Source organism: Argiope bruennichi, chromosome 5 (assembly GCF_947563725.1).
Source record: "Argiope bruennichi chromosome 5, qqArgBrue1.1, whole genome shotgun sequence".
Lineage (NCBI taxonomy): Eukaryota > Metazoa > Arthropoda > Arachnida > Araneae > Araneidae > Argiope > Argiope bruennichi.
In genome coordinates this window covers 34,932,633-34,949,692 of record NC_079155.1, presented here as the reverse complement: position 1 = coordinate 34,949,692, position 17,060 = coordinate 34,932,633, and the positions used below count along the sequence as shown (strand labels likewise).

Here is a 17,060-nt window from a genome sequence, read left to right as displayed (position 1 = left end):
CTTTTGAACGACGATCCCCGGAATTTCCGGGTATCGAAGTTCAAAATCGCCGGAATTCCGGGGTTTCCCCGGAGCACAAACACCCCTGATACCATACCATACCCGATTATCCGCGGAATTGGGTGGCGCGGCCGCCGCGGATAACAAAAATCGCGGATAATCCGAAAAAAGCTAAAAACGGGTATAGCAAAAGAGAAAACAGTCATTCCAACTTTGAAAAATCGTTTTAGGTACAATAAAACGTAAAATAAACAGCAGGAAATGTTTAACTAACGCTTACTATTTTAGTATATCACTCAAAACTAACCTAAAATGCATTTTGTTAATGAAAACGGAAAAGTGCTTTCTACTTACGAGAGGCGTCAAGGATACACAGAAAAATTAATACATGTGTACTGTTTTAATACTGTAATGTATTATGCAATTACAAATCATAACTGTAAAACTGCACCTTTTTTGAAGAAATCAGTAAAAAAAAAAAAAAAAAAACTTTGTGAAGCAGGTGCGGATAATCGGGTGTCTACTGTAATTCAGAAATTTTGGCACAGTTTTAAAGATTTCAAAATTTAAAAGAATATTTAAAACGAAAAGAACCCTATGCAAAATAATGTGTTATGATACTAACCATCACAAGATTTTCATTTCCTAGTTGTTTTATAAATGCTTCACTTAAATAATGCTTCCTGTTTTTATAGTATACTTTGACAAATTATATTAATATATATTGTATTGGAAACCACAAAGTAAGATTATTACATTAAATTTTTTTTCAATTGATTAAATTTCATCCCATTACTCTTGTATTTTGAGGCTACTCAAAATCTATTGTAAAATAAATTTTAAAGCATAATCAGTGATGTAATGCCTTTAACATGGATGTTAAAAATTCTACTCTTTGAACTTTCTTTAAAAGACCTAACAGAGCAGATTTAATGTATACCAAATCCAAATAAAATAGATTTTGGTTGGAATTTAATTTGAATCTTTGATTCATTGATCCCAAAACAGACTATGCCATCAAAATCTTTTTTTTAAAAAACTAAAATAATATGTTGTAATTAATAAATTAAAAGACTTAATTACATTTGTTTTACAAGATAAAAAAATTTATAAAATATTTTAAATATATTTTTGGAAGTTGTGTCTTAAAATAAAAAGTACAATTTATGTCTTAAATAAAAAGATATTCTCCAAGCAAAATATGACTAACAAAATCATATTTTCAATATTCCTCCCTTTTAAACTGAAATTTCAACATTTTATTTAATACATTTTGAAAATGTCTCAAAAGATTTCATTGAAATTAATCTTATGTAGAAATATTCAGCAATACTTTTATAAAATAAACCCAGCAGCTTTTTAAAAAATCAGCTGTATTACAGCCCTCGAATATGAAATTGTATTATATATCAAATATTTGTTTCTTCATTATAAGGAATTTTCATTAACAAATAATAAAATATTAATCAATACATGCCCTATTTGATGTTAAAAATGCTCACATCAATGTTATATGCATTATAGAAATCATTAAAAATATTGAGGTTTTTTTTTCCCGTAGTATTTTCTGTTTTGTATTCTTTTATAGAAAAAAGTTGTCATTTTAAAGTGATATGATATTAATTTTCCAACTCTGCTCTTGATTTTTAACATTTTTTTAATGAATTTGGGGATGCATCAATCTCCAGATTAACTTTGATCCATACACCGAGTTATTAAAGATTCAGATTTGGAGAAGAAAAAAATGTTTAATCATGCATGTTGGTAAAATTAACTACTACACCAGATCAGGAAATTCCTAGATTTACATAATTGTGTAGAGTTATTTAACATTCTAACTCAAACAAAAAATAATTTGTATTAAATATGTGCTACAATGTACAATAAAAGTTTGCAGGCATATTACTTTTTTTAATAGGTAAAACTGCAATAGTTAATTTTTCTCTATTTCCTTGGTCATTGATTTTTTTTTTTCTTTTCTTTCTTTTGGAGAAGGGACTTGTGTCACTTTTGATTAGGTGGCCACACTAATAGACTAATTATTATTATTATTATTTTTTTTTTTTTTTTACTTTTTGTAAATAAAAGCATTTATCTATCTGCTAAGTGTTTTTGTTATGATTAAAAACACTTTCTTTTTGTGCTCTCAGTATATACAATCATTCATTGCTCTCTGTAATTCTCGGCAGAGTTAAAAATAACTCTACCCTTTAAGTTTATATTATTATCAGATGTAAGATTCCAGTTTCTGTTTTGGCAGCTAGCAGGGCGTTTTTATTATTTTTAAATTTACTAGTTTAAGTATGTAAACAAAGATAAATATGAATAAAAATTAGTTATTCATTATATTTTGCCTTTACAGACCAAATTGAAGATTATTCCTAATATTTATTTATTTTTTTGTATTTAGCATTGCAATTTTTTTTTCTGTTAATGGATCACTATTTTTTTTTTTTTTTCCAATTCAGTTTTAGTGATAGATTTGAGTATTCATAATATTATTATAGATAGTGAATTTAATGCTAGGATGTAAAACATTTAATGTTATAGTTATATCTGCAAATAATAATTATTTCTTTAGGAATCTATCAAAGTGCATGATATTTTTTATTACAACATTCATTAGCTAATTTGTGACAGTATGATGAATTTTTTTTAAAAACCTATCTAATAAGCATATCATCTAGTGTACTCACACGAATATTCATAATAAAATTTATTTCCTTCCTATATATATGAGATTAATTTTATTAAAGTTCCTTTATTGCAAACGTACAACTAATTGCCAAAGGTAACTGTAACAGATAAATTATTATTCATCCAGATATTTGAAAAAATTCTCATACTTGAGATCACTAGGTGGAGAATTGCCAAAGGTATGTTAAAAACTTCCATTTTATTAAAAATCAATTTCTTACATTTCAATAATGATTGCTTAAATAATGTAAATAAAGTTTTCCTAGTCAAATTATTAAATTTTATCCATTTGTATTCAAAACAGCAATAATTTTTAAAATGTAAACAGTATATTATGTCTGCAATATTATAAATAATCACATAATTAAGTTAGAAGTTGTGCCTCATTTCATCTAGTTAAATCAACTTTTTTTTTTTAATACTTTATATTATATAAATGTACTTTGAAAGAGAGCTTTCAAAATACATTAAGAGAACCAAGTTCATTTTCCATATACCATGCAGAATAATCTTTAATTGTCTGTTTATGAAATCTCTACTAATAATAAAAATGAATGTGTGTGACATTCTACTGGATATCCCTTTTCACCTACAGCTACCACATTTGGCATGTGATAGCTGTAGGTAGGAGTGAAACTGTGCATCTCTGAGCTAATTTTTTAAAAATTTGCTTTTTCATGATACTAATTTAATAGGTATGTGAGTTTTTGTTGCATTTTGGCAATTTTTAAAATATATATATATATATATATATATATTTTATAAATTACCCATCAGATCACACTTTTGCCTTGACATCCTAACCCATTTCATTGTTTCATCAATTATCTGATCATATAATTTTCTTCCATTGTTGAAAGTTAAAGAAGGATTATGTTTAATATCTATCTATTCATCAGATGATTAAAAAAAAGGTACAATACCGCAAAATTTATAAGATAGATGAAACCATACATTTTTTAATAGTGCCATGGGAGCTTGACTCCATTAAAAAATTTTATATATACTATGAGTGGAGCATATGTAAGACAGTCTTTAGTAACATGTCTTAAATGCCTGGCAGTTTAACAGTATCATGGATATGAAGTTATATCTAAACAATTTAATTGAAATTAAAGGTAACCAATATACCTATGAACCAGCTGGTCGCCTAAAGGATATTGATAAAATTTTAAGGAACTACAACAATATTGCAATAACTACATTATTCACTATCAATTTTAGATTACAAAAAATTCAATTAAAAAAAAACTACAAAAATACTAGTTGCAGATAATCATGGTAATACAAAAACCAAATTGTGTAATTTGTTTATAGCTTATTATTATTTATATTATCAATAATATTAATTTATAAAAATAATTATAGCTATTATATTTAATAAGTTTAGATTAAAATCAAGACTATTTTAAAAGAAAATACCAAACTGGTGTAGACTGACAAATCTAATTGGTTATTTTATTCATGTTGTTGAAGAATCAAATGAATTCTTCGTTATAATATACTAAAACTGTTGATTGTTTAATATTCTGTTAGCAATATTAATTAATTAATTATAAAATATTTTTAATTTGTTTTACTAAATTTCCATTAAAATTTCAAATTATACTAACAAATTTATGGATAGATTTTAATCATCCACTGCCTTTTAATCAAAATACTATTTTAAATAATATCTATATTTCTAAATAAACAATAAAGATATCTGGAATAAAAATATTGTGTAAAAATTTCATGCAGATGACTCAGATTCAAGTAGAAATTATATGGAATTTGTGCAACCATTACCAGTAATTTCATCCATAATGACTGTTTCAACATAAAACACTTCCATCTAGAAACAATTCATTCCAGTAGAAAGTATGATTAAATTTGCAAAGACTTCAGAAGTGTTCAGAAATAAATATTTAGGAATTGTAGGAATGTAATATGAATTATTTTCTTTCTATATCGGTTTATAAACTAAAATCTTATATATTTCTAAAAATTATGCAAATTCTTCTTAATAATCATTCATAATAATAATTTTTTTTAAAAAAAAACCTAAAAACTTTTAAAAGAAAAAAATAATAATAATAACACTCCATTTTATTTTTCTGTAAACACTAACAATAAAATAAACAATTTCATTATTTCACGGAATACATATATTTCTAAATCTACTATGAAGATAAGTGAAATATTGTAAACATGTATATTTAGCATCACAAAAATATAGTATGGAATGATAGAGAATGAATTTAAAGAAGTTTGAACATCTTATGTCCAATTATGAAGTTACTGGAAGACAAAAACCACAATTTCACACATAAAAATATATTTAGAATATACAGAATTACCCAAATTTCATTTTTCACACAAAACAATTCATATAAATTTGGGATAAAGGTTAGACATGCAACTAAAAAAAATTTTAAAGAAAAATTTCAATTAAAAAGATTGCAACTTTTAATCTTCAAAGTTAAAGGTTTTTTAATTGCAATTTTAAGATAGTTAATTTAATTTTATTCTCTCATTTATAAATAGGAATGATTGCTTTTATTTTAAAATGATCATTTAAAAATATATAATTGAGCTTAAAAAAATGAAGAATTAAAGTGATAATTAAGATATTAAGACAGTGTGCATGCATTTCTCCAATAATTTTGATAAATTATTAATTTTAAGGATGAGTAATACATCTTTTTTCAATACACATATATAGTTATCTTTAACTATAGTTGCAATATATATATACAACTACAATTATTTGTAAAAAATACAATAAAAAAAATTCCCTTCAATATTCATTTCCCCCTTCTTTTTATAATAATTAATTTTATTTCTTCAGTTGAATTTATTTAAACTGTAGAAATTACTATTAAAAATGTGAAAGAAAAAAAAATGAAGAGGTTTATGAAGAAGGAGTTTAGAAAGACCGTGATAAAAAAAATGAAAATTTTTCAAATGATCTTACTTTAACAGGATTTTTAAAAAACCTGTTTCTCAATTATTAAGCATACACACAGACTGAAACACAAATACAAAAAAAATTAAGACAATGTAACAACAAAATATTAAGAGAATGTAAATATTCAACCATTGTATATAATATACATTTCATTTAATAAAATTTTAATAATAAAGATTCTATATTCAGTAATAAAGATAACTGGTTAAAATTAACAATTCATAAAAAATATTTATTTTATAATCTCATGCACAGACTTATATAAGTAGTGATGTTAAATTTTTAAATGTCCATATTTTAAATGTTCTTTACAGAAGTTCATTCACATTTTTCCTTAATTCGTGAATCAAATATTCTGGGATCAGTATTTTTTATACTTTAATATAACAAAAGATGAAGAAAGAGCAACATTGTTTTTTACTCCTTTTTCTTTCCTTATATCAGCACAATCGAATTGCTGAATATCTGCTATGTGTTGGCATTTTCAGCAGAGGATGCTGAGTTTGGAAAAAAATCATCAGTTTTAAATATTTCAGGTGATTCATATTTTAAGTGCTTTTTTTGGTCACCAGTTTTTTTCTGAAATAAAAATAAATATTTATCAGATAGCTATTTTTCCAAATATATATATAGTTATTACAACATTTTATACACACAACAAAGATTTTACAAGAAAAATTTCAACACATATACCATCAATTTCACAAAAGAATTCTTTATATATAAATTGAATCAAACTGATATCATGCATATATTTAAATAAGGAAATCAATAATCACATCTATACTGTTGTATATGCTAATTTAAATCTTGATTTAAAATTTTAAAATAATATTGTCACATTTTAAATCAGATATGTAAATGTATTTTCAGCCTCTCAAATTTTAAAGTTGGTAATCACTGTTTATTAATAGAAAGCATCTTTTAGTGATATGCTAATCAGCAGAACAGCTAGAATAGAAGTTGAAAAAACACTCAAAATTCATTTATAAGAAAAAAGCATTTGAGTACTTAATTAATGTAGTGGCTGTTAAATCTACAGATTTTTTTTTAGGTGTGTTGAATAAAAATATAGTCAACTTTTTAGTCTTGTTAAATAAAAATACAGTCAGAATTATATCTTCAATCTTCTTTTAAATGACTAGTTTCATGATAAAATGCCATTAGTTGGAAGGCTATTAGTTCATTATATATTTCTATTTCAAAACTAAATCAAAATACAAGCGAATATTTAATCTTTTAGTTCATCTAATATAATTAAAAATATGTGAGCAGATAAAATTTTTAATTCACAATTCAACTGTACAAAAGAGAGCATATCTTCTTTTCTTAAATATAACTCTTTATAATTGTAAGAATTTACTTTTTTACAATTATAAAAACATTTTTACATTTCACTTACTGTTTAACTACTAATAATTACTGTTTAAAGTTACTAATAATTTCACTGTTACTGATAATATATTAGTATCATTACATTCAAATATAATGAAGAAAAAGATACTCACAGAAAACAGAGGTTTCTGGAATGAATTAAACAATTTTTTCACAGAGCTGCTGTCAAGGTGTTCTTCAGCTTCATTTACTTTTTCTTCCATTACTTCTAAATTTTGTTTTATCACTTTTATCATGTCCTGGAAATTAAATATAAGTCTATTTAAATAATATACCACCATATATTTCAAAACTATTAATAATCTCAGCATTAAAGTTGAATTAATAATATGAATGTAGTATTTTTTTTAATTTTTAATGTCCTAATTCTTTAAACAGGCAACATTTTATTATTTGTTGAAAAATTCAAATAGTTGTACCCTTAGGTTTGGATTAATAGTTATTAGAACTAATAACGAATTCAGTTCACCTAGTTAGGTTGAAAAAGAAATTTGCTTGAAGATAATATTTTCAAATTTAATTAATTAAAATAAAATAGTGCCAAGATTTTTTAAAATTCAATTAGAACAAATACTGAAATCAGCTCATCTAAGTAGCTTGTCAGAATCTTTGGTGTAATAAGAATAAACTCTTTAAGTTCCACATGCATTTAATTTCTTTTTCATGAGAAAAGAATTCAAGGTCTTATATGATTTACATTTCATCTTATGTGACTGATAGAGTGAAAAAGTGTTCAATACAAAGAATCACACCTGATTTCAATTTTACATCAAAAGATATATTTAGAATAACATACAACTATTATTCTAACTATTCAACATTCATGAACTCTTATTTGCAGTCCATATACAAACTATCATCATCTTTTAAGTATGCACTAAACAAATGTAGCTATGAATACTGGTACATAAATTACAATTACTCTAATTATATAATAATACAATGGAGTTTTCTCTAAATTAATCTAATTCCTTAAAAAAGTAGTATTTAATATAACAAGGGTCTGATCATATAAAATTTTGTGGTCAAATTTAAGAGGGTTAAATCATCTTTTGTAAATCTATCTATAATAACAAAAGAATAAGAGGATATTTTTATCATATTTAGTCTGAACAGCATCAAATTTATAGGAAGAATCCAGAAGTGAATTCATGATTATAAAAGAGATTATTCTTCCAATTAGTTATAACAGACCTTATCTTACATGAAATGATTCTAAATTGTTTTAGGAAACACTTCTGCAATAGTTTTCTTGTTAATATTTAGACTGAATCATACATACTCAAACTTGACAGGCAAGACCATTTATTATAAAACTAGTGGAATGGTTCTCAATTTACAGCACTATATAATTTTAACATACCATAACTGGCATATAATCAACTAACAATATCAAAATAATGACATTTTTAAAACTATAAATTTGTATCTGAAATCTTAAGACTATGGGGGAGGAGAATTATACAATAGTGAAAAAGCTGTAGTTTTGAATGAATGTAAGCAGTTCTGTTCCCATAATACTCTTTTGATGATGAAATAATTGGTCATGTATTGGAAAACAGAAGATAGATGATTAGGATGGGGGAAAAAAACAGATGACACACAGATAAGAAAATTACATCAGAAAAAAGACTGCAAATTTTAATAAAATTTGCCATGTAATATTTATATACGTTGAAACATGTTTTATGAAGTTTCACTGCATAAACAGTGAATTTTAAAACTCAGTGAGAGTGTAATAAATAAGCAGATAGTCAAAATTACATACAATCACACTAAGAAATACATAAATTCACTGATAAATTAATGATATGTATGGTCATTAATGATCAGTTTATTTTTCATAAATACACAATTGCATGGACGCATATTAAAGAATCAGAATAATTTAATAATTTTCAATCTTTTTTTTTATTTCATTGTAATAGTCAGAGCACGAGTAATTAATAAGGCATGCTACACCTCTATAGATGGAATTACCAATAAAGGACAAGTAAATTCTAGAAATAGATATTGAATTACTTGGAAAACTACTTTTTTGATAATGATGAATCATCCTGTTGATTGTTAAAGGGAATTCTATTGTTTTTTTAATCATTCTTAATATATTAAAAATGCACTTCAATTCAAGTTTTAAAAGCATTATTTCATTTTAAGCATATAACAGGCTTTTACAGAACTTCTCCTTCTCTAAAGACAATAAAACTAATCTCCTAATTTAGGTAATTATCTGAAATTTCTGCAAGCTCTAAAATCTTTTAGTTTTCTTTTTGACATCTGTAAAAAATCTTCTTTGGAGACACTTTCCAAAAGTAGAACAAAATGACAGTGCTCATGTCATTTATATTCATTACAACATATAAAACATTATCTAAGGAATTCAGCAACATTATTCATTGTTCATCATTATATTTTACAGACCGAATTCTTATTGGAAACCCACTGGTTGTATTAAATGAAACCAGCGATAAAGGATGTAATTTCTTGGTACTTCTTCTTTTCTTTTTTTTATTCTTCTGAGTGATGAATGATGTCTTATAACTAAATAAAATAATTCTTTTTTTTTTTTTAAAGTAAGAGAAATATTCTTTTATTAGATTGGACAGTAAGATAATTACAATGAATTTCATTCAGTTTGCTTTCGTAATGGTTTTGATCATTAATATTAAATCAACAGTAGAATAAATTGTATATTGTGATGGGATAATACATACAGTCCCCCCCCCCTTCAGATAAATGTAGACTAGACAACTAGACAGAAGTGAAAGCTGTCAGTTCATAAACAGTAGATAAATAGGTATGAATTTCACAATTAACTAGCAAAAAATGTACTAGTGTAACAAAGGTAATTCTCAGGTTTGTTACAAATTTTTTTAGTTGAAAAATTATCTGTTTATTACAAACTTTTATATTAACTTAAAAGCAACAAATTCTTGATAGTTTTTGCTTTAGGAATAGAAGTTAAAAAATCTGATTTCATAAAAACTTCACTGAGCATATGGACCTTGCATATGTTAATTCGATATCAAGTGTCAAATATCCTACTGCTGATATGGCATGGAAGTTTGGAGAAGTAAGTGTCAGCTTGGGTATTACACTCATTGTCTGCTTATGGAGTTCATCCCAAAGCAGTACTAGATGGGATGTTAATAAATATATTTTCATGAATAGCTTCACATTTCAATCAAACTATAATTAAGATAATATGATGATTAAGAAATTCTGATACATGATTTAGTGCATAAATATATGTTATCTCTTAGTTAACATATTGATTAATTTATAAAGTATTATCATAAACTTGTAGAGGTTCCCAACAATTTAATGATCAAGAAAAAGATTGATTCACTGGAACATAAACAAGCACTAAATTATGCTAACTTACCTCTAACCGATCTATCTGTACAAATACTTTTTCCATTTCTGCAAATTTTTCATGAATTCCAGGAAGTTTTTGATTTAAACACACTGTATTATCACTTCTCACCTAGTAATACAAATATTTTTTATTAATATTAATTTGCATTTAATTTTTGAAGATACAAGCAGTGTCTGAATTCAGGTGCTTACTTATCAATTCTTGTAATGAAATTCCAATTGGTATAATCGGTTCTTAATTTGAACTAATCACTTTCAATAACCAATTGCTCTGCCTTTCACTGTTAAGAGTTTTAATTTAATTACATCAACCAACTATAAGATTAGAAACTCATTTTATTTTTGGTAAACTGAAAGCTCAATTACAAAAGACCAAGAAAACAATAACGGAATAAATTTATAAGTAAATTAAATTTTAACATATAATGAAAATGTACCAAACGCTTTGTATCAAATAGTAGTTAATAATTTAAGCTAATTTAAGCTTAACATTCCAATGTTTAAAAAAGTGATTTTATAAAAAAATAAAATCAACATATGAAAAACATAGAATTTAATGTTGAAAATCTCTTATTTAGATCATGTACAGTCCTAATTTAAATTGAAATACTACATACTAATTTATTAATCATAAAGTATAAATTTAAACTTATAATAATAATACATATAAACGAATAAAATCTTTAGATTATTTTGCAATAAATGAATAGATACATTTAAATGTAACTAAAAAGTGAATTTATCAAAACTAAAAGGAAAGTAAATTTTCTGAAAACTCTTTTTCAATCAATGTAAAAAAAAAAAAAAAAAAAAAAAACTATTCTACAAAATTTTTATTTTAATTTCAAATAATAGAAGAAAAAAAGAAAAACCATATACTTTCAAGTCATGCATATTTTATAATTAGCAGAAAAGGAATATGATATTATAGTAAGCACAGAATAGAGGCCAATAAATTCAATCTAAGTAACATTAAACTTTGCTCTAACAAACATGTTCAAACAAAAAAATGAATGAGAATGCCCTTAATCCACAGTTTGCACAATGCATAAAAGATTGTATTATTCTGTTTTCGAATATAACGTCCTTACACAAAAATGGACCAATTTTTGTGCAGATAATTATGGAAACTGAAGTATATAGAGACATATTCAGTATTTTTTTCAAAATTAATAACATGATTAGAATAAAACACTGCCTCTTCCAAAAAGATGAAGTCATAACCTGTAAATTAAAATATATAGAGATATATTCAGTAATTTTTCAAAATTAATAACATGATTAGAATGAAACACCACCTCTTCCAAAAAGATGAAGTCATAACCTCAGAATAGCTAATATTGAACATATTATTCACAATTGACTAATTTTTGAACGATTGGCCCAACAGCGGTAAATTTCTACTTATGGAGATTTCCAAAATATAGAAATTATATATATATATTAATTTGATTACTCACATGAAGTGTGTGTGTGTTCAAACATGGATTGTGAATTTAGAAACTTTCAGATCATGATATCTATGTTGCAAAAAAAAAAAAAATTTAGTCTGAAACATGAATAATTTTGTTCCATATTCTTCCAATCTCGTCTGAACAGAAGTGCCCTTCATGAAGCTATTCAAACAGCACAAAGTTATTGTGATTCCAATCTTAAAACCTGACAAAGAATCATCCAACTTTCTAAATTACAGACCAACTGCTCTTATGAGCTGTATTTGTAAAACTTTGAATGTATGATCAATCCTTGTGAAATTCATGAATTGGAGAAACAAAGATATATCACCCTATTGCGGAATGATTTTATTGAGGTAAGTCTACTTTTGATAACTAAGAAACTCAGATTCACAAGGGATTTATTAGAAAAAAAAAACCTACACTGTCCTAATATTCTTTGATATATAAAAAAAAGCTTATAACTGTGTTTGGTATTGTGGAATACTTTCAATATAGGAAACCTATTTCAGGGGAAACCAGCTCATATTTTTATAGAACTTTTTTTTATCACATTGAATATTTCAAATTCTTATAGACAATTTTTATTCTAATTTTATTTAGAATGAAGGAATTTCATGAAGAAGTCTTCTTGATCACCCTTTTTATCATCTAATACAGCCAAACACTTGATCAGTTGCCCTCATTAGCATATGCTATTCTTTACATTGACAATCTGAAGATCTCATGTTATTCTTTACATTGACAATCTGAAGATCTCATGTTATTCTTTACATTGACAATCTGAAGATCTCATGTTATTCTTTACATTGACAATCTGAAGATCTCATGTTATTCTTTACATTGACAATCTGAAGATCTCATGTTATTCTTTACATTTACAATCTGAAGATCTCAAGTCTCATCTCATACACAGTCAGGTACAAATTGCTGTGAACAAATTGTTAGTTTGGTACGATAAAAATGGACACACTATTTCTCCGCAGAAGAATATATGTGTGTACTTCCGACAGAAAAGAAAGCTTCCCTTCAATCCGAGAATTTATACTTGGAACATTTCAATTCCTATAGTGAATGAAATTGGTTTTTGAGAATGAATTTCAGTTGAAAGCTCAGCTTTTTTCCACATATTTTACCTGAGGAAGAAGTGTGAAGTACTCTAAAAAAAAATCTTGGAGTGCTGTTTAAACTTCTCAACTCTACATTTATGAAGAATTAATCCTTTCCCTCATCGATTACAAGTATATAGTACATGGTTATACCAGTTTTTCTGTTTTGTGGTTACTGGACACTGTCCAACATTCTGCTTAAGGATTTGTTCAGGAGTGTTGTGCACTTCACTAGTGGAGGGCTTATATTTTATTTGTCATCAACTACCCCTTTAATTAAGGCAGCATAAAACATCTGCCCTATATCATTTCTGAACAAAATCTATATCCAAACACTCTATATGCCAAATGACATTACCCATTAGTCTTTCCAGACTTATGATGTCTATCCCTCTCATATTCTCTCTTTCAATCAGAGAGTGAAAATGCTCCTACATGATACAGACTTTGATGATGTTCTTTTAAATCTGTTGATATTTACTTACAGCTTTAGAATACACAATTTTATTTTTCCCAGGATATAACTTCTCCATATGACAGCTTTTTCTATATCTATATTATTGATATACTTCTTTAGTTTTAATTTTCATGAATGGTCCAAAATAAGAGGACCATATTGATTGCGGCATAATTCTTGCATTTGATACTTTGAGCTCTTATCTCAGTATTTATTGTTGAGTTGGTATCTATTATATTTTGTTCCCAACAGAAAAATTTGCCTTCTGCTTTGAGGAAATTTAAAATTTATACTGAGAGCATGAATGCATAGAAACCTTTTCCCACTGCAATAATTGGAGGCATCCAATTGTTATCTGAACTCTGTGTGTGTCATCTATATGACAAATTAAGAAGTCTTCTCAAACTGCATATGCATGACAAAATACACAGGATCAACAAATCCATTAGAAATTAATACTACAAAGCTTAACATGTATGTGTCCAACTCATAAAGTATACGTTGTTTATGAGAGGTTGAATTTAATTGACTCCCTCAATATAGAACACACTACTTTAATGCATACATATTTTATTTTTGGAGAAAAGGCACCAGTGTGCCTAATGCTTCACGTTGATTTTATTGAATTGTCTTCTTTTACTTCATTTTTTTTTTCAATCACAATGATTACTTTTAGAGGACCAGGAGAGTAAGAAATACTGCACAATCATTTTTAATTTCCAAAATGATATTAGGAGTTTTGTATGTAATTAATACATTTTATATTACTGTTCTCATTGTATCATTAGCTTACTTTTTTTATCTATTTGGTAACTGATTTCTTTTAATCTAATGAGAGTTCAAAGCATATTATTGTGTAATAAAGCTAAAGATGGCTCTAGAATCAGTAAGTCTAACAAACTAACCAATCCATATTTTGATTAATGCTAAAATTATGAAATCCAAAGCTGGACTAGAGTAAGACACCCAGCATATAAAAACAGGAGAGAGAATCAATATTCCTAAATTTTGTATGCTTAAAAAAAAGCATAGCTTATTTATAAATTACATAAATAGAAATATTAAAAATTTAATATTTCAGTGAAGAGGAAATTTTTTCCATAATAAAAATTAACTGTAAATGCAAATTTAAATCAAATAGATCTTAAAATTAAAACAAATTCACATGTAAATATTTAATAAAATGTTTACTTAAAAAAGTATCAAAACTTTAAAAAAATTGCTAATTTTTATCATTAATTATTTTGTATTAGGATAATTAAATGAATATTAAAATGTATTCTTATACTACTTACCATATCTACAAGTGAAGTAAATTCATCCAAACGTGTTAGAACGTCTTCCACTTCATCCTCCAATATAGTTTTCTAGAAATAAAGCAAATATTTTTTTATAGAAAATTGTAATAAAGTGTCATTTATAAGTTGTGCTAAAGACACATCCTCTTTAAATTTTAAAGCAGACATATTTATCAAAAATATCATAATACATGGCATTTGCAATAAACTTTTAATCCAAAGATTAACAAATTAGCAGAATACTATTTTAAAGTACAACTGTAAATCAAGTATATAAATATTAGAGCATTATCAATTAAAATAAAAAAAGCTAAATAATTTTACAGAAAGGAGCATTTGTTTATTAGTCATCACATTAATTAAGATTCAAACTTAATCTGAGAGTATCGATAAAAAAATATAAAAAAAACTTTAAAGATGAAGGATGAAAGGAATTGTAGCTTTTATTGCCAAAAAAAATGACAAAGTTATTAGAGTAACAAAAAAATTTATTAAAAAAAAGACATTAGACATAAGGCACTAAAATCTTTATTATGCCTTATTACACAGTGGCACTGATAACAAGTAACTGTAACAAAGAACAATAACTAACTAACAATTCTATAAATAAATTTCTAAATGTCTTACATTAGATACATCTTTGCATATCTTACTATATTAATAAAAAGTTTTGTCCTATGATACCCAGTATTAACTCAATTTTACACTTTCAACAGATCAGAATTATAGTGATATAAACTGGTTAAAATATGAATTACAGAAAATTATTCACATAAATTAACATTTAAACTCAAACTAAGAGAATCAATAATTACTGTTAAAAATTGAAAAACATTATAGACAGGAAAGAAGAGAATAACAACTTTGTTGCAAAAAAAAAAAAAAAAAAAAAAAAAAAATCATTTTTATTACATCACAAGGATGTATAAAGAAATATTAAAGTAAAATTTTTAATACATAAATTTCTTTTTGATCTAAAATCCTTAAAAGGAATGAGACAAATTTTTCATCACAATTTAAAATACATAAACAGAATCAATAGTATTTTGAATTTTAAAATCTATTATTCACTTTATATTTTATAAAGGCTCAAAAAGCTAAGAATAGATAACTAAATTAAGGCTCAGGAAGCTGAGAATAGATAACTAAATTAAGACGGGTAAATGCTATTAAAAACAATAATTAAAAATTACTGCACTATTGAAATTATTGGAAAATTGACAAAGATTAGTTACAAAAGAGCTTATTAGCTCTCTAATTAATTAGCATATTCCTTTTTACATACATGGAATTTACCAATTTATTAAGAAGAGCTGCAGAGCCATTTTCAAACTTCTTCTGCTACAACTCAGGATAGCTAAGATAGAAGTAATGCATTAAAAAATTCATTTTCTTTATAAGAAGACAACTGTACTTATTAATCAATAAATATATATTTAAAATTCCAAGTTCAAATATTATATAGAATCATATTATGGTTCTACAGAAAATGTCATTAAGATAAATTTAAGTCCTAGTGGATGAAAGATCATGCAAAAGAAATATTCTAAAAGATTTTGTTCATTCCAATGTTTGCTTGTTTTTTTTCCCCAACTTAATGGTCTATAATTTTTTTTTACAGTCAGAAGAATATTTTTATCTTTTCAACACAATTTTTTTTATTGGAATTTGCGGTAAATCTAAAAAAACAATTAGGATATGCAATTTAAATGAAGGTGAGAGAATAAAAAGAAATCAGCAGATAGATCGGTTTCATATAAATTAAAAAAATATTTTGTTGTTGTAATATAAAGAATGCAAGATTTAACAATTCTTTATCACAAACAAAATATGGAAATACCTCTGCAGACACATCGACTTTCAGATATTTAGAATATTCTTGAGCTAAATCCGTTACCAAAGCATCAAGTTTAACTCTATCAGTCAATTTTTCATCAAAAGAATTATTCCCTGACGCCTCAGGTGATACCACTTCTTCTGCCATATTTTTGTTTCGGTTTGAATGTGAATATTTAGGTTGCCATTTTCTAAAAAGTAAATGTTTGGAAAACAATTTTTTAGGTAATACCTGCAAGCATTTTTAATAACATTTTAACATAAATAAATTCTATTCCAGAGGGTTTAAAAATGTTTTTATAATAGTTTACTTAATTAAAATAAAATAAGTTTTATAATTCAATTTTCAATCCTATGAAGAATTTTCGCTGCTCTATTTCTAGAGATTATCTGTGTGACCTTCGATATATATATGCATAGATATGGCAATATAGAAGTGAATTATGCGTGTACGGAACTGGAACAGAAACTTGAGTATTAGCGGAC

The 17,060-nt window shown here is 25.6% G+C and overlaps 1 protein-coding gene across 1 annotated transcript; it reads right to left on the bottom strand.

Annotated features, from left to right (window-relative positions):
* Nucleotides 1-4,770: 4,770 nt before the first annotated feature.
* LOC129969104 (biogenesis of lysosome-related organelles complex 1 subunit 4-like) lies at nucleotides 4,771-16,760 on the bottom strand. Its single transcript, XM_056083513.1, has 5 exons — nucleotides 16,579-16,760; nucleotides 14,736-14,807; nucleotides 10,428-10,529; nucleotides 7,156-7,281; nucleotides 4,771-6,226 (listed from the first exon to the last, which is right to left on the bottom strand). The coding sequence occupies exons 1-5, from the start codon at nucleotides 16,720-16,722 to the stop codon at nucleotides 6,116-6,118; spliced, it is 555 nt and encodes a 184-aa protein (XP_055939488.1). The 5' UTR covers nucleotides 16,723-16,760; the 3' UTR covers nucleotides 4,771-6,115.
* Nucleotides 16,761-17,060: the final 300 nt, after the last annotated feature.

Bases quoted from the DNA above. Each gene is read 5' to 3' on its own strand.
- LOC129969104 (XM_056083513.1), bottom strand. From the start codon at position 16,722: ATGGCAGAAGAAGTGGTATCACCTGAGGCGTCAGGGAATAATTCTTTT. The intron at 14,808-16,578 runs GTATTTCCATAT...CTTTATTTCTAG, and splicing joins AAGTCGATGTGTCTGCAGAG to AAAACTATATTGGAGGATGA. The intron at 6,227-7,155 runs GTGAGTATCTTT...TTTTTATTTCAG, and splicing joins TCCAGAAACCTCTGTTTTCT to AAAAAAACTGGTGACCAAAA.